The sequence below is a fragment of the Haemaphysalis longicornis genome, unplaced genomic scaffold (assembly GCF_048455015.1).
Source record: "Haemaphysalis longicornis isolate Haplotype H1 unplaced genomic scaffold, Haemaphysalis longicornis Haplotype H1 scaffold_2, whole genome shotgun sequence".
Taxonomy (NCBI): Eukaryota; Metazoa; Arthropoda; class Arachnida; order Ixodida; family Ixodidae; genus Haemaphysalis; species Haemaphysalis longicornis.
In genome coordinates, this window is record NW_027526295.1 from 192542694 (window position 1) to 192563558 (window position 20865).

General features: G+C 49.1%; 1 protein-coding gene across 3 annotated transcripts in view; it reads left to right on the plus strand.

Annotated features, from left to right (window-relative positions):
• The window catches only part of LOC144169705 (amine oxidase [flavin-containing] B-like), an 85459-nt gene that overhangs the window by 47727 nt on the left and 16867 nt on the right, over positions 1-20865 (plus strand). For all 3 annotated transcript variants that reach the window (XM_077699010.1, XM_077699011.1, XM_077699009.1), the window contains 3 exons: positions 492-586; positions 6988-7128; positions 13578-13688. In XM_077699010.1, coding sequence (XP_077555136.1) covers positions 492-586; positions 6988-7128; positions 13578-13688 — 347 coding nt within the window. The remainder of the gene's footprint in view (positions 1-491; positions 587-6987; positions 7129-13577; positions 13689-20865) is intronic.

Consider the following 20865-nt stretch of genomic DNA (forward strand, 5'->3'; position numbering starts at 1 on the left):
AGCACCCGAAACGATACATTGGCGCATGGGCGAGCGCGTGGAGGAAGTGTCAGGTGTAGCATGAATGTGCAGCCACACGCGGCGGGGATAAAGTCTTGGGGCCGTGACTATAGCAAAGGAAAACCTCCGACGATGGCTTCTTCTGGTCAGCCGGCAGTTATCCAAGCGCTGGAGTGCGGCGGGACAAATTCTGGGACTTACGTCACATTCGCCAAATAGCAACGACTTTTCGCCATGCACAACGTTAGCTGCTTTAGAGACTTACTTCCGGCACTTGCAACGACGATGATAGGTGGCTACCAAACTTGGATCTTCCTGCACTATTATAAACGGCTGGCTGAAACGAAAATTCAATTGAAGAAGAAATGAGTATACATAGCAAGTCTTCAAAGTTGATTTATTTCGAAGCGTTAGTTTCTTTAACTCCCAACGCTTCATTTATTTTTTTCCTGGTTGTGTTTTGCTGCCTCACGGGGCGAAAAAAAAAACAGGTCTATCGGCGGCCAAGCTTTTGACCGACCATGGCGTCGACGTGATGGTCCTCGAGGCTCGAGACAGGGTGGGTGGTCGGACCTTCACCGTCAAGGTGAGGCACGCCCCTCTAAATTCTCGGCCTTTTGTCCAACAGAATGCGCAAGAAGTGAACGGCGCTGCGCTTAGGAAACCACTCAGGAAGGCAACGGAGTATGCATTTTTAATAATAATAATAATAATAATACCTATTGATGGCGTGAGTGCAATACAATACAAGAGACGGGCCTGCCAAAGCCGCAGTGGGCTTGAACGGCAGTGCCTGGCAGACAGCGACAAAGCCATCAGTAGCAACTAATTAGCACGAAAACAACAATGAAATAAAAGTTCGGAAGCATTACAGGATTCCGATCACGCATTAATGTGTCTAAGAGCCTTTCTGAGACTACGTTTCGTTTTAACTTCTAGTATGCAGGGGGGAGTGAATTAAACATTGCAGGGACATAGTAGTTACGGAGTCCTCTACAGTATACTTGTATTACAGCGGGGTGTAACATCAGGATTTTTAGGTCTCAGGCAACGAGCAGGCACGTGGGAAATTTTGTAGTGACTGTACCATAAATGGTTTAAGACAACGGTTTCGAGAAGCAGAGAATTGAAATCTGGTAATGACAGGATTTTAAACACATCGGATTTGGGAGAGAGATCATAAGCAACACTTTTCAGGATACCACGAAGGATGGAATTGACCCGGTTTACCAAACATTGGGCGCCATGACCATATATATATCCCATGCCGGACTACACAGTATCATAAGGCATGAACTACGAGCATTCGGATAGACAATGGCATGTAGAACTTAATATTGTAATTCGCCACACAGACATCTGGATAGACGATTTTGGCGAGCAACTATAGGTTGCCGGCAGCGTTGCCACACTAGAGCGACTACATAAGTTACGCAGGTATACACATAACTGCTTATGACTGCCCTTTCTTCCCTGTGGCGAGGGAAGAAACAATTAACAATTAATGGATTAACAATTCGCATCGTAAACAAAAAGACACAGTTGGTGGCATACCCCACTTGCGAGGTACCACTTTGACCGGAAGCGTGTTCGGATTTGCTTGGCTTTCAGTTGTTTCACGTGCTTCCAACTGTTAAACTGGGTGTAGGTTAAACAGCTGTTAAACCTGGCGTTCCACGACATTTAGGGGCGCTGGTTCTAAGGTCTACCTGTTTTAGAGCGCAGCTGTTAGGAGCCTGTCCAGGTATTGAGATGTCAGCGTAACCGACAGAACGCAGAGCACAGCGGATGATTAAAGTACGGCGATAGCGAAGAGGGCGACAAGGAAAACGAAGAAAGAGGTGGAAGCTTGGGGAGTACACCGGGGGCCGAGAAAATGGCGGGAGAGGGAAGAGGTAGGCGAAAAAGAAAGCATAGTTACACTCCTTCCCGATCGTGGTATCGCGGAGCCAATCACTTGACCAACGCCGTCGCTATGGTTGCGCGGAAGAAGTGCGCTGTTATAGTAAGTCTATAGGAAAGCTCCACTTTAAGGGTAACGCGGAGGGACTAATCCGTGAAAGCGGCATACACTTTCTTTAAGGGCACAGTAAAAGTTGACTCTCTCTCTCTCTCGACCTTTTGAAATCCCTATGTCCGTATAGTCTGCCTAAACAGACTGCAAGATTCAAATATGACAGCTGAAATACGCGCATGCATGATGCTAATGACCAGTAAAAATCGGTGATTTTGAAACCGAAATTTAGAAGAGCGCGGCCATTACGGCATGGCTGAAGTGACCTTGCAGCCGACGAGCCGGAACCCAGCGCGCAACCGCTTTGCGAGCGCGACAGCCATTGGAGAAGCGCCCTGCGGAGCTCGACGGGCTCTCCTGGCTGGCATGAGGACCAAGCACCCGGACGACCGCCATGTCACTTCCGCTACATGGCTGTTTGCGCAATCCGCCAGCATGATCTGCACCCACGTTTACATCGACCCGACGAGGGCAAGTTGAGTCAACTAAACAGGTTTTTTGGACTCAACCCCCTCATGTATAAGCGAACGGGTTGGGTCAGAGAGCCGTCGTGGTGAGTCCAGTCGACCCAGAGTCAGGGGTACGTTGATTCGTTCGTCGGGCTAAGTCAGCGGGCCACGAGGAGCAGAATACCGTATCTGCGCGATTCTAACGTGCCCCCAATCGCAACGAGTGGGTAAGTTCGCGCAGAAAATTTCAAAAAAATAATTTCACACTGACTCATCAGTCACCTCACCTACAGCTGCCCTTTCGTCAACCTCAAGATACAGGAAGCTAACAAGCTGGACGCTCTGATCAGCAAGACCTACAAAGCAGCCTTAGGCCTCCCTACCTACACCTACAATACACGCCTCCTCCAGCTTTTCCTCCACAACACCGTCACAGAAATCTTGGAAGCCCAACGCACTTCCCACCTGCACCGACTCTCCCTCACACCGGCTGGTCGACTGGTACTTCAGGTCATCGGACGCATGGCCCCTGCCATCCCACACGTGCCCCAACGTATTCCCCTCTCCATCCGTCAACGCATCCACGTCCCTCCCGTCCCCAAGCATATGCACCCCTTCTACAACCAAGGCCGCCGCAACGCCCGCGTCCGATTCCTCGAAAAAAAAATTTTCACCATCTTCCGCAGCGGAACCCTGAGTAGTATGCGAAGCAGCCATGGGGTCGACTCAAGTTCCCAATAGTTTTCAGTTTGATCGGGGCGTTGCGGAAGGAGAATAGACAGATTTAGTTGGGCGTTCCGGGCGTTAGCGTATTGCTGGGCGTAAAGCGGAGCGTACGCTCGTCGCGACGCGCCCATGGATAGTTTTAGTACAGCGTTTTTCGTAGCGTGCGCTAACGCTTGTGGCGCCACCTGTTGAACCCAACGCGAAGTACCCAAATTTAACCTTGCGGCGCCACGTGTTGAACCCAACGCGAAGTACCCAAATTTAACTTTTTTACGTGGCTAACCAAGGCAAACTGTAGCTGGACGGCGTTTCTTTTTTTCAATGCGTTAACGCTGGTTTCGATTGTAAAAATCTTGCAAGTACGATAAAAAAGACCCTCTTACCTTGATTCAGTATTAGGGAAAAATATGATACACCCGTCGCGATTGTTTTGCTCAACCGCGCGACGCCGAAGTTTTGAAGCAACACGCAGTGCTCGGGATACTCACTTTATTCAGCTCTGAAATATGGCAGGACCATGCGACAAATACAACTGAGCATGGCATGCGACGCGCAAAATGAAACAGCGGGTAGGCTGACACGGCGGTTTAGTGATACACTTCACCCGGGTGTAGCAACTCAATAAGATACACGATGCGTTCCTATTACTCACTTCATCTTATTCGTGGAGTCCAACTACAAATCCTTCACGTTTCACACGGTAGCGCAAAGTCCTCAGCTCGCACCCGAGGGCGCGACGACGGCGCAGGCGAAAACTCTTGAATTCCCTAAATGGAGGCCGCCGATCTGCACCAACACTGCGCGCATTCCACCGCCGCGACACGCACACAAACACCGCCGCCCGCTTCGGGAGCCATCCAGGTTGTCCTTGGTCGCTCATTTCTGGTCTGCATGCCTGTTGGAACTGAAACGTCGCCTAACGAGAAAAACACGCGACGGTCCACGTTTTCAGTCGGGGAACCTCCTGCCTCGACCGGCCGCCGACATCGCCGAGGCAGCAGCCATTTTGAAAGCAAGGGGCCTCCCAGCAGGTCCGCAGCGCCCCGCAAGCGCCCCGGAGCGTATACGCTCCCAGCCGTTGCGTGCGTAGCACCGCATCGCCGGGGCGTTTACGTAGCGTACTGCGCATGCGCAGTCGCGAGCCGCCCCGCCGGGGCGTACGCTCGTCCAATGAGGGGAGCGGAGCGCGCGCGCACGTCATTTATACCGCGGAGCTACAGTGGCGCCCCCAGCGGAGTATGCAGTGGCTACCGTCGTGTCTCTAACCTTAAGCTGCTTCGCATTATCGCGCGCGGAGCCGCAGGTGTTGCCATTCGTTGCGCAATCTCGGAGAGGAGAGGAGCTTCGGAGAGGAGAGGAGGAATGCCGGAGAGGAGAGGAGCGTCGGAGAGGAGAGGAGGAATGCCTCGCATACTACTCAGGGTTCCCCTACGGGAAGATGACGACGGTGGTTGAACGCGAAGCTATCTCGTGATGGATTCTTTGGTTGGCCAATCCCTAGGGGCATCCTGCCACAATCATCATCAGCGGTACCTGGCCAGGCATGCGCAGTGAGGGTATGGTGGCTGAGGGTGTGGACTCCGCACAACGGCGCCCACACAACGGCGGAGGGAACAGGCTCGACCATAAGCTGCTTCACATCTAAAACGCTAAGGCACGGATGCCAACACCCGCCATACCGACATAGCCCAGTCCTCCACCCGCCACAGCACCACCATCGCAGTACTCACCAACGAGGGCCGCCTCCCCACCGCGGCCTTTTACCGCCACATCCCCACACTCACCGCCGAGTCCCTCCCCATCGCCCATGCTGCCCTGATCCGCTGCCACCCAACTCGCAGCAAGCCTGCCGCCTTTACCAAGCCGGCCTCGCCACGCCAGCAGCCATTCACCTCCTTCAACACCTCCCCGAAGACATTGACCTCTCCATTGTCTGTACCCCCGGCCACTCCGGCCTGGCAGGGAATGAGGCGGCCCACGCCGCAGCCCGCGCACTCATTACCCGGGCACTTCCCTCGCCTCGCCTCGACCAAGCAACTCCCCCACCCCCCGACCCAGCAGCCCTGACACCTCCAGACCTCACGTACAACTCCATCCTCTCCCACCACACTAGCTCCCGCCAACGATACCCCATCCCCACCCTTCCCGCACCACCCAACAGGCCTACATCCTCCACCAACTACAGACCGGAACCTACTTTAACCACATCGTCCTATCCCACATTTCCCATTCTCTCTCTCCGCCCGACTGCCCACATTGTCACATCCCTCTCAACACCTACCACCTTGTCTTCTCCTGCCCCCAACACCCACACCCCCACCCCTCCCCTTCCCCTGAGCAGTGGGAGTCCGAGCTGACCAGCTCCGCACCGAAGCGCCAGGTCGCCCTGATGCGGTGCGCACTGGAGGCAGCCCGGACAAGAGGCCTCCTGGACTTAGGAGGCTGACCACGTACGCCCTTCTACCCCTTCCCTTTGGCTCATTAAACGTTTTGTCGCCACCACCACCCTGACTCTAGATTAAAAAGACAAGACACCACGTATCCGGAAGAAGGAAATTTTATTTGGCGTATGTAACTGTGGAAGTCAAAAATGAATTGTGCTTCATAAATTGCTTATCCAGCTTGTGCTGGAGATAATGTTATAGCGGGGAACATTGAAGCTGTTTGCGATTCAAGTGCCTTGATATTCATAATTCTAGGCGTGACGGGCTATTTGCAGCAGCACAAAAAATTGTGAAACAGCTGACCAAGGTATGCCGCATGCCATTGAGGAATTAGTGCTCCGAAATTCACTCACGCGGTGTTGACGGATTGTTTTTATTGGATAGAGTTGGATTTGGCGGGGACTTTGTGTCCGTTCCGTATGAAAATACTGCTGGCCGCTTTAAAGCCTATTTCTGTTTTGGGCCCAATTGTAACGCGCACACAAATATTAAGGCTACGTTTTAGCAAAAGAAGGTGCGCGTTAGAATCGAGAAAATACGGTAACTCCTTTTCCTGGAACCCCTCCGCTCCCCTCACCTCGATTCTTTGGACGGGGTTCATATAAACGCGGGAGGGGTCAAGGTAGTTGAACCCGCCAGTCGACTCGACTCGACGATTTCTCGTCGAGTCCATGTATGCGGGGCTTGCTTCGTCTGCTACGGGGATATGTTAAACGCTTCTAACTGATTAAAACGTCTTTCCTGGAGCAACCAGTCATGCGCCAATTGGTTTGGTGGTATGTACTGTATATACAGAAATAAATTTGTCCGAGGCGAAATTTTAGTAGAGTTGGCCTTTAAATGGGCGTAACACCTGTGGATCGTCGGTTAGGCCCCATTTGTGTGCGCCGGAATGAAAGGGAGCACACTGAAAGCAGCCACGCTAATGAAAATAATAAACCCTCCTATTCTCTTCTGTGCCCCTATAGAACCACACCTAGTTTACATTTTCTTTACGGTCTCCGAAAGAACTCCCAGTTGTCGCTGGGAACCTTTACGGTAACTCACGGGCACAGTAGCCCAACTCAATGGTCAGCGCAGCGGTACTTTTCTTCAGAATAAGTTTCATTTACCAGCAGGAAATGGTGGGTGTTGCTGTTGCTGTTGCCAGTGAAACGGTTTTTAGTTAAGAGGAATACTTATCCACCAGCTGTGTACATCGTTCAGAAAGGGGAAGAAAAGCGGGTCTTCTCGAACCACCAATTATATATTTTACCAATCCACCTTCGCGACTTCAACGTCATGTGCTGTGCAACAATGCGCAACACATGTCATTTTCCTATTTATTCCTTTGTCTTCTGTTCGCCCCACACAGAACGACACGGTTGGTTGGGTGGACCTCGGCGGCTCGTACGTGGGCCCTACGCAGAACTACATCTTGCGCCTGGCTCACGACCTCGGAGCGGAAACCTACAGGATCTTCGATGGCGGCCTCAAGAATATCCACTTTGGAGAGGTACTCACGCTCGCCGGGCAGTACTAGAGACCAACAACGCTTTGTTCCTTCCTTCCTTGTCACTAGTAGTAAGCTCCTTAAAGTCCAATGCATGAGCCACAGAAACTTAGCCAATCTAAGTGTACGCCAGTGAAAACTAAGTGAACTCACACTCGGTGCTTGGAAGTCGATAGCGAGCGCCGAGTCCCGTTCGCCCGACGGGAGCTAAATTACATGGCTGCCCGTTGCACACTTCTGACCAAACTAGTATGAAGATATCGAACTGCGATAGCTGGTGAGCTAGGATTCATACTATTTGAAATTAGCGTTACAGCAGCACCGATGTCACATACCCAGGGCACACACTACACGACTAGGCTGACCGCACACCGGTATCTTTCCCACTAACCTTTCCTTCCTCTTGCACTTACCGCCACCCTCAGTGATGACCTTAGGTGAAAGCGCCGCCACCAGATGTGCGGGGCTAAAGTCACACCGTGCAAGCTCGCCGCCTAGTTTTATTGTTCTACGGTACGCCACACTTCCGTAAAGGCACACCCCAGTTGCTACAGCCTCTGCATGGTCCTTCTTTAGATGCACATTCAAACAACCCAAAGAAGGCGTAAACCACCTGATCGAGACTCCAGGATTGCTAGTTTAACGCCATGCAACCCACGCATTTTTAAAGCTGATAGCCTTTCTTGGTGAGGAATGCTGAGACATGCGTCAATTGTTAGGCTGGAGCTTTCCCGCCACCGTCATTGATTGATTGTAGGGTTTAACGCGCCGACGCAACGCAGACGATGAGGCGCGCCGTAGTGGAGGGCTCCGGATTAATTTTGACCACCTGGGGATCTTTATCGTGCGCCGAAATCTCGAACACATGGGCGTTTTTGCTTTTCGCCTCCATCAGAAAAGCGGCCGCCGCGGCCGAGAATCGAACCCGCGACCTCGTGCTCAGCAGCGCAACGCCTTAGCCACTGAGCCACCGCGGCGGGTGACCGCCATTCCTGCTGCTTTTTTTTTTTTGGGGGGGGGGGGGGGGGGTGCTAACGACCTGTTGTTTACTTACACACGCCAGCTGTGCTTTTTCGCTCTGAAATGCGTAATGCCGCATTTAAGACTACTCAAGTGGTTTCGCCTTTCGTCTTGCAGATATGCGTCAAACACGTCTAAAGTTGTCTGGCAGTTTTTCTTGCAACATCTTCGGATGACCTAGTCGCTCTATAGGAGTGACTCAGGTTTGGGGTGTTACCCAACGCGGTGGCTCAGTGTCTGAGGAGTCAATTGTGCTGCTGAGCACGAGAACGCGGGTTCGATTCCGGGCCGCGGTGGCCGCTTTTCTGAACGAGGCGAAAATCAAAAACGCCCGTGTGCACGAGATATCGGCGCACGTTAAAGATCCCCAGGTGGTCGAAATTAACCTGGAGCCCTTCACTACGGCGCGCCTCATCGCCTGCGTTTGCGCTAAACCCCACAATCAACCAATAAATCTTTCTTCGGCTACTTAAAAGCGGAAATCTGGTGTCTTGTCCGTCTGTCTGTCTGTCTGAGTTTTATTAATTCAAATTAGTCATGCATGCTTTTTTGTGCTATCAAATAACAAACACGTTAAAATTATTTTAACTGAGAAAGTCTAAAAAGGGCTCGCGCTGCAGCCTCTAGCTGGAGACGCACCCCCCGTCCAACCACAACAAACAGACTCAACAGTTGGCACGCCACAGTACGGACCCGGTAAAATTAACCTGCATTCAGCGAACCTCCATTCCGTTTATAACGAGAGGTGCGAAACGCGAGGGCAGGAGCGTCAGAGGTGGGTGGTATACTCGGTGAGAACGGCACCGAACGTTGCCGCTGTGCCTTATCACCGTAGCCGGATGTTTCTCCGCGCGGCGCAAGTAGGGAATATTTACTGGGAATATTTTGAAAATGGCGTGAGCCGTTCCCGTGATTTTTTGGACTTAATATGCTTATAAACGACTCCAGTGACGACAAACCAACTGCGTGAGACAAGGCAGACGATATCACGCATTCATAACAAACCCCTTTCAAAACGCGCGCGCACTGACATCATGGGTCCGGCGTTTTGACGGAGTGATACACTACATGAGGTGGCGCCGTTCTTGAGTTGTACCCGAGTATAGAGAGAGGTGAGGCAGTCACGTGTTAGGGGCGGCAGAATACTCCCGTCTTTCGGCGGCGGCATTTCCAAAGAAGCGAGCAAGTAGATGGACAAATATCTATTGAGTGAGCGTTGTACCGTTACGTCACTGTTTAACTGCGAAAGTCTCCCTTAAAGTGAAACTTCCGGCAGAACAAAATTCATTTTTCCATGATCCAAGCGAGTCAGCATAATTTTATTGCCTATTTGTGCAGTTCCCAAAATTCCGCTCATTATAGCACTGCCACGGCTACAGAATTCGCATACCAATTGCAGAGAGAAGTGAAACGCCCACTTCTACATGGCTTTAGATCAAGTACAAAATTCTATACGACTGTTGCTCTTAATTAACAAACTGATCCGTCTTCCTTGTCACTCGTGAGTGGTACACGTTTAGGGAGCACAGCCCTTACAATCCATCTGTGAGACGTCCGTGTGGATGCACATAACCTCCAACGAGCAACACTCGGAGGAACGCAGGAAGGCAAGAACAGTAACCGCTGCGGCGGCTCAGTGGCTAAAGCGTTGTGCTGCTGAGCTCAAGGATGCGGGGTCAACCCGGGCCGCTGCGGCCGCTTTTAGGGGTGAAGCCCTTTAGGGGCTCGAGCAGTTGGCGTCTCACGTCGTCGTAATATCATGTAGTCATGGTACTAAAACACCAGGACACTCATTTTCCAACGCTTCACGCTATAGAACGTAACGCGTACTAAAAGAACACACCGGGACACTTGTTGTCCAATGGCTCGCGCTAGAACGTTTCATCTCCGTGGGAAAAACGCATACTAAAAGAACACGCCGGGACACTCGTTTTAAAGACGATAGTCTCTCTTGGGCTACTTAAACCCAGAAGTTTTGGTCTGTCTGTATGCCTGTCTGTCTTTCTGTCTGTATGTAACTCGATTCAGCCACCCGGCCAAAGTAAAACAGTGCCTGCACAATAGTCTTATATAGTCACAGCTAAATCTACCCGTCTAAGTCCGGTGTAATGTTCATATTTGTCAATATTGGTGAAGAACAACAAGGCATTACGCAAAAATTACTCCCACCTCCCCTCGCGGGAACCCCTGTGTAGATGCGACGCATAGGGGGTTCCGTTGTTGTTTCCGTTAGGTTGATTCTCCCATCGCGTGAAACGTGCCGTGAACCCCCTGCCGCGGCTATGACGCAACACAATCCAACACAATCCACTTTAATCCAATCCAATCCAAATCCAAGCCAAGCCAAGCCAATCCAATCGAATCAAATCCAATGCCCCTTGCGAGAGAGTGTTCGCTATCGGAGAGGAGAGGGGGTGAGCGGCGGAGAGCGGCGGAGAGCGCAGCTCGCGCGGCGAGGAGAATGGGGCAGGGGTGTGGACGGACAACGACAACGCCGTATGGAGGGACAAGGCGAGTGAATGAGATGCCGTCGCATCTAATATAACGCAACAAATTAATACAGAAGTGATATTTGCAGTGTACCTTTATAGAAAGTCATACATGCTTGATTTTCGCGAAATAAAATACTTCATCAACTGAAGAAAAAAAATTCACTCCGCCGTCGCTTGCTGTCGCCCGCGCCACTATAGCTTCTTGCGCCATTTTAAGAAATCAACCGGCAACAGTTACGAAAGGTTCCACTAGATTGGTTCCACGTTCTGTTTGCAATGCACGTGGAGTATGGAAACGCGGTTCTATAAACGTTGAAGTAGGGCGCCTCGATTCACGCGCGCTTCGCCGTACGGCAGCGTTGGCATGATTTAAATGATTTAAGCAAACCTTTGGCGTCTTTACCTTGGGAGGAGCGCGACGCAAGAGGAACAGCATGAGAGGTGAGCGGGAAAGCGAAGGGAGGTATTTACTTGGCAAAAGTCGATAAAGACTATCGTCTTTTGTCGACATTTGCAACGAAAGGAGCAGATACGCGGCCAATTTTTTTCAATGCCTTGCGCTAGAACGCTTAGTGCTTAAAAGACACGTGACGTACGGCAAATCTGTATACCTCTACCTCGAAACGGTTTCATCTCCGCGGGCAAAAACACCAAGGCGCCAAGAATACACCTATACACTGCATGGTTCGCTCCTCCGCAGGTTTCCCATTAGTAGAGATGGCCCGGATTTTTTTCTGATGGAGGCGAGAACCGAAAACACATGTGTGTCGAGATTTCGGCGTGCTTCAAAGGTTCCCGGGTAGTTCAAAATATTGCTTAGCCCTCTAGTCTGGCGCGCCTCATAGCCAAGGTGTAGATTCGGCTCGTGAAAGACGCCTATGTTGAATGAGAAAAGCAAAGGTAACGATGTATACTCTGCGGGAAGGCACGGAAACATACATTCGAAAAAGAAGCTTACTGCCAAATTCAAACACAAATCTTAAAACGAGCGCGAAAAGCAGAGGCACATAGGAGAACACAAAAATACTGACCGAAAATAAAGGCAAGATATTACCTGAAAAGCAAAAAAAGAGATATGCTCGGCAAACAGGCGTTCCGACAGACATTTTCTTGTTTGAACTGTCTTTTCGCAATATCACATACATAGTGTGGGAACGCGACCTTAGCGCGTTCCCTTTGGTTCGGCTTCGCCACACCGCTTGCTCCTCGCGGGAACTTGCTCGGCAAGACGTCGGCGAGGGGGATCTACCTCCTCGCCGTAGGAGTTGTCTTTAAGCCGGCGAGCACGCGCGGGAGGCAAGCTGCGCGGGGGGAAGTCGGAGCTCGGGAAGCGAGGCGTCAGGACGCGCCTGGTGATCTCCTTCCTTCGAGGATCGGGCAAAAAGGAGGGCGACGATGGCTGCCATCGGTGTCCCAGCGAGGCAAACGCGAGCGCGCTGAGGCGGCGCCCCGGCGATGACTGTTGTCGCGGTGAGTCGAACCTCTCGATTCCCTTAAATTGCCCGGGCGAGGAACTAGATCCTCGCCATCAACCAGCTAGCCTGCATGCTCTTTGGATGTTTGTTATTCAGTAATAAATGTCAATGAGCGAAAACACTTGTCGCTTCCTTTGTTCCGGTGAGCCACGGCCCGCCGCGGCTGGCGCGGTACAGCGCGCAGCCGCGGGGTGGGGGCAGATAGCTTGCTAGCTGGACGAAACGAGAAGACGAAGACGGATTAGTCTCTCTCGTCGCCGGTTTCGCTATTGCAGGGAAAAGTAAACAAATCTACTTTACCCCTCTATAACCCCACATCAGTTAGAAAAATGCGCAACCTGTGAACATTGCTTGTCTTGCTATCCTATGCTTGCATACATGTTAAGGCCTTGTCCAGATGGTTTCAGTAGCTCGTCCCGGCTTTGTTGGGCAAGGTGTTAGTTTATTGTTTGACTTACCTTACTTTACTACAGATGCACAGACAGCTGCGGGAATAGGAAAGCTAGGACAGACAACATTACGATCAACCCCCCACCCCCCAACCCCACCCCACTAGAACCAACCAACTGAGGCAGCAGCAAAAAACGCAAATAAAAATGTAAGCGTGTGAAATTACAGCTATATACATGTGTAACTACGTGCGGTATCGCACACATAGCGATTCCTTCCACCATAGCAACCCATGAACGCTTTCCCAGATAAGCACAGAAGGCATTCTTCGTGGATGCAATAAGTGGAGAAGACAAGGAAACAAAATACAAAATGCGCAAAAATTTTTCCTAAGGTGATCAACGCAATAGACACAGATTTAATAAAAAGCTTAAGTGTTGTGGTTAGTTTAATATTTGTCGAGAAATGAGAAAAAAGGAAGTCGTTGGTTCCATGCACCTTCGGCGAGAAGGAAAATACTCGGGATTGCTCATTTAACTCAGAAAACCAAACCACTTCATCGTGAAGCCAAGCCCGGCGAGCTATATGAAGACGTAAGTTGTTATACTCGGTTACAACTCAAGAACGGCACCACCTCATGTAGTGTATCACTCCGCCAAAGCGCCGGACCCGTGACGTCAGCGCGCGCTCGTTTTGAAAGGGGTTTGCTATGAATGCGTGATTTCGTCTGCCTTGTCTCACGCAGTTTGTTTGTCGTCACTGGAGCCGTTTATAAGCATATTAAGTCCAAAAAATCACGGGAACGGCTCACGCCATGTTCAAAATATTCCCAGTAACGCCCTACTTGCGCCGCGCGGAGAAACATCCGGCTACGGCGAAGGCACAGCGGCAACTTCCGATGCACTTCTTAAGTTGTCACCGAGTATAGTTTATTGTTTCCAAAGATGCCTCACGTACAAAGATGGCTCACATACCCTTTCTTTACCACTTTCTAGTCCTCGTTGTGGTTGTACACAGCATACAACATCAGACGGCGTTGTGCATATATACCCCGCCATTTCCCTCCAACGTGCAGGGTAAACCGTACCCCTACCAGGGCTCGTGGGCCCACTTCGGCCTGAGCGACCCGTTGGCCTGGTTCGACATCAACTATGTCATGCACAAGATGGAAAAGATGATGGAGCAGGTATGCGAACCGCCCTCGCACGTTGTGCGCGATTACACGAAGTTTCAGAAGGCGCGGGTCACGAGCGACAACCCGCTAGGCTAAAAAAATGTAACTTGTTTTCGCGAAAATTCAAATTCAAATGAATTGTTGAATAGTTGGCGTGGTGAGTGTTCTTTGTATAAATCTGTACATTGCCCCCGCCTGCTATGGTCTCAGTAGAGACTGGCAGTATTGTAAATAAATAAATATAAATATGTTCACCGTTGGCAGGACGCGAAGCGCCTTCTCGCGACGATATCTACATTTTTCTTGGTCCTAAAAATCTGGTCCCCCACGTTAGCACGTAGTGTGTTTATTAAGTGGTCACTTAATAAAAACACTACGCCTTACCGTGAGGGACCAGATGACAATTGTCCCTGACACCACGGGCAGGCAGGTTCTCACGAGGAAAGACTTGGGGTTTGAGCAAAACTGGTTTGGCACTTAATCAGAGGTGGGTTGATTTAATCCAAGCTCACTTGAAAAGACAGACACGGCTAGTTAATTTCACGCACGGTTAACTGTAAACTTCGCCAAAAAATGTATGCACACGCACAGTGAATGTGTGTGTGTCTGGTGCAACAGTGTTGACTGAGATTGCGCACGATAATAGAAGCATTTCAAAGTCAGTGGGGGAGACCTTCATACCTCAGTGGACATAAATAGGTTTATGATGTTTCAGTATTTCATGACACTTGTTTCAAACCTCCAATCAGGCACATTATCGCAGGGTGTAAAGTTACCCCAGGACTTCCCCCGCTACTATTCCCTTCCCCCACCCTCAAGAGCAGTGGGAGACACTGCTGTCTAGCCAATCCCTCCCGGACCAGCTTATCCTCGTCGAGACGGCAGCCGCGGTCAAAACGGCACATGGACTGCGGGAACAGGGAACCACTACACGTGATCTTCTGATCAATGCTCTTAATAAACTTGTTACTCTCTAGCGATAGTAGTTTAAATTCTTTTTTGTCCCAGATGGGAGCTGGGGGATGATGTGCGAGGGTTTTGAGGTGATCATCCCCGGTGGTTGGCAACCCTATAGTCCGGGATGTCATGGCCTGCCGCAGCACCAGTGTTGTACGGAACGGCGTTACAAGGAACGGCGTTCCTGGAACTAGTTCCTTTTTGGAGGAACGGAGGAACGCCACCGTTCCATTAAGGGTCGGTGGAACTGTAACGGTAACTCGTTACGTTTTTGAAGGAACGGCAGGAACGGCGTTCACCGTTACATCGCTAGGATTTGGCTGTTTTTGATGCCAAGGCTCGAGTACAAAAATCCGCAAAGCGCTACTGGGTCATTCCACGCGAAACGTCCCAGCCCAAAAATCGACCATCGCAAAATTCATTGAAAAAATTTGTGCTACGTACCGATGAAGTGTAGGAGGTCGGCAGGGAGTATTTCCCTTGAAAAAAAATTTTCGGTCGTGGGAGCGCTCCTTGAAATTTCTGCAAACACGCAAAATGCGGTTGGAGATAATAAATTTTAAATAAATAGTGAAACTATGTGTAATGACAAATATTATTTTGGATCATTCCCCTTGCATTGTTCTTTGATGTGGGACTGTGTCTGAAGCTGTGTAATTATTTTTGGCGTTGTATTGGCTAAGTAAAAACACAAGAAATGGCACGTTTTTAGGAATTTTTCGCAAGGGCACCGTGAAAGTGTCACCCAAAATATTTCTATCGTGCATTGATGTGGCCTTTGAGTGTCGAGTAAAAATAATTTAAGCCGATTACAGTGCGTACTTTGCAAGCAAATTGCTTACAAAGATGCAAGAAAATGAGTTTTTGCCGAACTTCACACCTAAGAAAAGCCCCAAGGCCCTCGAGGTAAAATTACATGAGATGGCTCATTATACGCACCAGCACCTTACCTTTTAATTTAGAAAATTTGATTCGGGTAAATTTTGTTTGAGGCGAGAAAAAAATTTTTAAAGTTCACAATCAGCCGCACTTGTGTCCACTATGGAACTGTGCCCCCAACTGGGAACGCGTTCGTGCCGCCACCCCTTTTTGTGGAAGGCATGTGCACACGTGGCTCGATACTGAATGAACATTGGTTGTGTCGCTTGACAACACAAAAAATGCACCGTAAACAACATACTCCACTCTGCCACTTTTGTATTTTAAAGTCTTTGCCCAGCCACTTCCCATCATTGCAGTTTACATATTTAACAGCGCAGTGCTCGGAATACAGAAACAAAATCAGCCTCAACTAAAAGAAAAAATTCATTATTTCTTTGACGGAGCTTCTTCGCAATAAAAGAAAAAAAAATAACTTCGTCTCTTCTACACAAGGATGGCCATAAACTGTCGGCATAATAGAATTTCTTTGCCACTTTACACGGCAAAAGTGGATGTCACGGCGTTGGCGGCGCACTTAAACGTCTGACGGAAAGAGCATTTCTCCAGACACCTTCTCAAGATCAGATTGAGACCCGAAAGGACCTGTATGCCTGGGCTAAAACAATATCAAAGGAATAATGGTTCCAAGTTCTAAAATACAAGAAACAAGGGCACAACTTGGTTCAACATTCGCCATGGCAATCCCAGTCAAAGGAGCGCGACAATTTCATCACTTCAGACCAGCTACTCTTTCAACACTTTTTTTTACCATTGCATCCTAATCAAGCTAGAAAGAAATGAAGGTAAAAAAAAACAAAAAAGAAGAACAAGGGAGACTTCGTTGACGGTGATTATTCACCTGGCGAAGCGTTGAATATCTGTGAACAACAAAAAAAAACCGTAGGCAAAAGAAACAAGTGGCAAGAAATGGTATGTTTGCAGTGAAAAATATTGTGCGTTGAATTTTCTGGGGCTATGTGAAGTGTGGTGCGCAGGCAAAATTACTCTGCGATCGTTCTTCCTCCGCATCAGACAGATTAGGTCCAGCTCGCTGATAACTGCCACTACAAAACACTCACTTGCTGTGTTCACTGTACGAAGACCCAAAAATAAAAATAACGGAAGCTCACACTAACACGCAAGACTTGAAAGTAGCGAAGCTGCATGCAACAGTAGCGTGTTTCCTCTTTTCCACCTCACGGCGTCGTTTAAGCCTCGCCACTTTATGAGTGACCACAGCTGGATATTCATCTTCCTTCATCGCACACGGCTCTGCGCCGCACGTGACATCCTGTCCTCCATTCGTGCTGCGCGCTTATCATTGCGGCGGCGGCGGCTTGCTTGCACATTCCCGTTCCCTCCTCGCCTATCTCTCCCCTGCCGTCTATCTGTCCCTACCCTAAGGCCGCTGCTCCGTGCCGGGCACTTGCGGAAGGGGGTTGACCTCTAGCGCTCAATGTCAAAACTGGTCATCCCGCGAAGACTTGCCGAGATAGTGTAGTGTAGCTCCCGCCACAAAAGTGGCAGAGTGGAATATGTTGTTTACGGTGCATTTTTTGTGTTGTCAAGCGACACAACCAATGTTCATTCAGTATCGAGCCACGTGTGCACATGCCTGCCACAAAAAGGGGTGGCGGCACGAACGCGTTCCCAGTTGCGGGCACAGTTCCATAGTGGACACAAGTGCGGCTGATTGTGAACTTTAAAAATTTTTTTCTCGCCTCAAACAAAATTTACCCGAATCAAATTTTCTAAATTAAAAGGTAAGGTGCTGGTGCGTATAATGAGCCATCTCATGTAATTTTACCTCGAGGGCCTTGGGGCTTTTCTTAGGTGTGAAGTTCGGCAAAAACTCATTTTCTTGCATCTTTGTAAGCAATTTGCTTGCAAAGTACGCACTGTAATCGGCTTAAATTATTTTTACTCGACACTCAAAGGCCACATCAATGCACGATAGAAATATTTTGGGTGACACTTTCACGGTGCCCTTGCGAAAAATTCCTAAAAACGTGCCATTTCTTGTGTTTTTACTTAGCCAATACAACGCCAAAAATACTTACACAGCTTCAGACACAGTCCCACATCAAAGAACAATGCAAGGGGAATGATCCAAAATAATATTTGTCATTACACATAGTTTCACTATTTATTTAAAATTTATTATCTCCAACTACATTTTGCGTGTTTGCAGAAATTTCAAGGAGCGCTCCCACGACCGAAAAATTTTTTTCAAGGGAAATACTCCGTGCCCACCTCCTACACTTCATCGGCACCTAGCGCAAATTTTTTCAATGAAATTGGCGATGGTCGAGTTTTGGGCTGGGACGTTTCGCGTGGAATGACCCTACTGCGTTTCTCTTCGTATAAGATGGTCAGTTTGCCCGCCCTTCAGCCGTACGTGCTTCCTCGAAGGCCAAAGGCAGAAGAATAACCACGCAGCAGGCCGCAGCTTGTGCTTGCTTTCATGCTGGTTGCTTACGCGGCTCTCGACGGGGGAATAGCGTAGCCGCGAGAATGCTTTTCACCCTTCATCATTTGTCTGGGGAGGCCAGAAAGTGCGTCCGGCCGATAGAATTGTTCCCTGGCGGGGAAGGAATAGAGAGTTTTAGCAGTCCGTCCGTTCTGTCGTATGCGTTGTTACTGGGTTGACCGGGACCCGGCTGGGCACTTGGGCATTCGTCGCGGTAGGGGGATTAGTTCCGCGGGCCTGCCTTCTCCATGTCCGTTCCTCCGCACCCTTTCTAGTCACCGTTACACGCGCTCAGGAGCAGACCGGTTGCGGTCAACCCGGTAACAACGTAGCCAACGAAACGGACGAACTGCTAAATGCGATCCGGACTTTTCGGTGTCGGACATTTCGGTCCAGGACGTTTCGGTGTGGAAATTTCTGTGACGGACATTTTGGTGCACGACGTCTTGGCCCAGACATTTTGAGTGAGGGGATGTCTCAGGCATTCTTTGAACATTTTAGCTTTAATATTGTAATTTCGTGACTTAATATGATTTTACGTTCGAGACTTGTGCTTGCGCCGCCGTTCGTGGAAACGAACGGCGGTGTTTTGTTTCCTGACGGAGCATTGCCACGTGAAACCCAATTTCTGTAGCAGATGGTAAAAATTAACGTTGTTAATTTGGATCCGTTCAACCATTTTTTATTATTTTAACATTCATGTGAACAACCCTAATACTTAAAGTGTTACCAAAGCGCTTTCCTTTCACTTCACCCAACGGTGCAAGACGCTGTTTCTTTTAGTCTATTCCTCCCCCCCCCCCCAGCAAAACTTCCGCGAAAAAACAACAACAGAAAAACGAGGTCGATTAGGCGCGTCGGCATTCCGTTTTAATTATTTTCTCAATCAATCTCGCCTTCGTTGCATTCGGTGTCAGTTCTACTTAAAACTAACAAAGCAACGATCGCACTTACGGTGGCGTTACTTAGGGTAGGGGAAAGCTGCGCCCCGCCGGCAATCATCCCCCTAAGTAGGGAGAGAGGGGTGTCACTTGTGTTTCACCTTTGCGTCCACTGGACTTCGAAAACTTGAAGACGACTGTTGCCCCTCTCGTCACACTAGCCTATTCATTTTTTTTTTTGCTCTTTATAATGGGAGGAAGCGATGTATACCTGGGGTGTCCATGATATGCGCGACTTGATGAGTTAATTCACAAGGGGGCGACTGAAGGCGCAGAAAGAGCGATTCCTGGAGTGGGGGCGCCGTCGATATGACCGCGACGCGCGGAAGCGCGTAGCCAGGAAACGATAGTGGCCATTGTGTTCTCAGCGGCTTTTTGGGTGGCTTTTTGTGTCACATTATAGAGGTTTCGTGCGCCCATGGTGAAGGTAAAGCTCTTTCTCTGTTTTAAACGCGAAGTGTGCTATGTCATTGTTCTGAATGTATCACCCACTTCCTGCAAAAGCCTCCACTAAGAGGCTAGCAGTATGTTCTAAATAAAAAATAAAAAATCACTGCGGTGACGCTTCGGAGACCGTGAACTCCACTACGCCAGTAGGATTTTCAGGGGAAACCGAAAATAATATGGCTGAAAAAGAAATCTGGTCGAGATTCGAGCGTACAGGCGGGAGGTACGTGGGAGGGGGTGGGGGCGCTAGAACAAAGAATTAAAATGTGGTAAATGTAGGCTTGTAAACATTAAACGAAGGTTGGTTGTCCCGAAAACAATGGGTGGAATTTGTATGCACAACCGGTACGCGCTTAATCAGCATTTAGGACATTAGAACCTGCGGCTGTTTTCCAAAAGGCCCGTTTTTCCTCCCCGACAATATCCTAGACCAGTGTTCGCGAATTCATTTCAGCAAGGCAGCCCAGCCTACGTAATACTCTTCATAAGGTTTTCATCACTCTGGGGGGCTAGCTAATGTTTGTTTCTTTTTGTATATTGAGTGTGCATGTAATTAATGTAATTTGAGGGTGTGTAATTAGGAAAATACAAGAGAGGCGGTAAACCATCGTAAACACGGGTAATTGTCTTAGCTAAAAAAGAGCGAATATAAATTAACAACCTGTCATAAATGAAAAAAAAAAACGTGAGCTAGAGAATTCAATCGGCTGCATAACAGGTGTCCCTAGGAAGAGGTATTAAACAAAAATATATAAATGTAGAATTTCTAAAAATACCTGGCAAACATCGAACATGGCATCAATCAAGAAAATAAATTCACTGCTCCAGATTGTTGTCCATAACCCACGTTAAGCGGAAATAAAAATATAACGGCTTTCGCAAACAGGCAAGCACCGGATTATTTGGTTGCCGAAAAGTCTGTACACCGAAATGTCCGTACACCGAAACGTGCGTGCACCGAAACGCCCGTACACCGATATGTCCGTACACCGATATGTCCGTACACCGATATGTCCGCACCGAAATATCCTGCACCGAAATGTCCTCGAGCCGTCTGGAGTTTGTCCGGTGCTCCCTGAAACAATTCGCCTAGGAGCGTTTCTTTTGATTATCTTTATGTCCAGATAATCTGCTGCCGGTGGTGTTAATATTCGTATAATATACGTAGTTCGATGTGATTTGTAAATGCCTCACTTAATTTCGACCCAGGATTATCCGACACTATATGTTAATTTAAAAACCTAATTGTAACGTTAATGTAACGACACGTTCCAATTTTCGGAGTGGAACTGGAACGCGTTCCTTTCGCAATAAAGGAACTTGTAACGGGAACTCGTTTCAAAATTGGCAAAGAATGAGGAACGGGCTTTCGTTTTAATTTTGGAGGAACGTGTACAACACTGCGCAGCACGAACTGCCCGGGTCACCACGCCACGCCGGTTATCCAGATTCG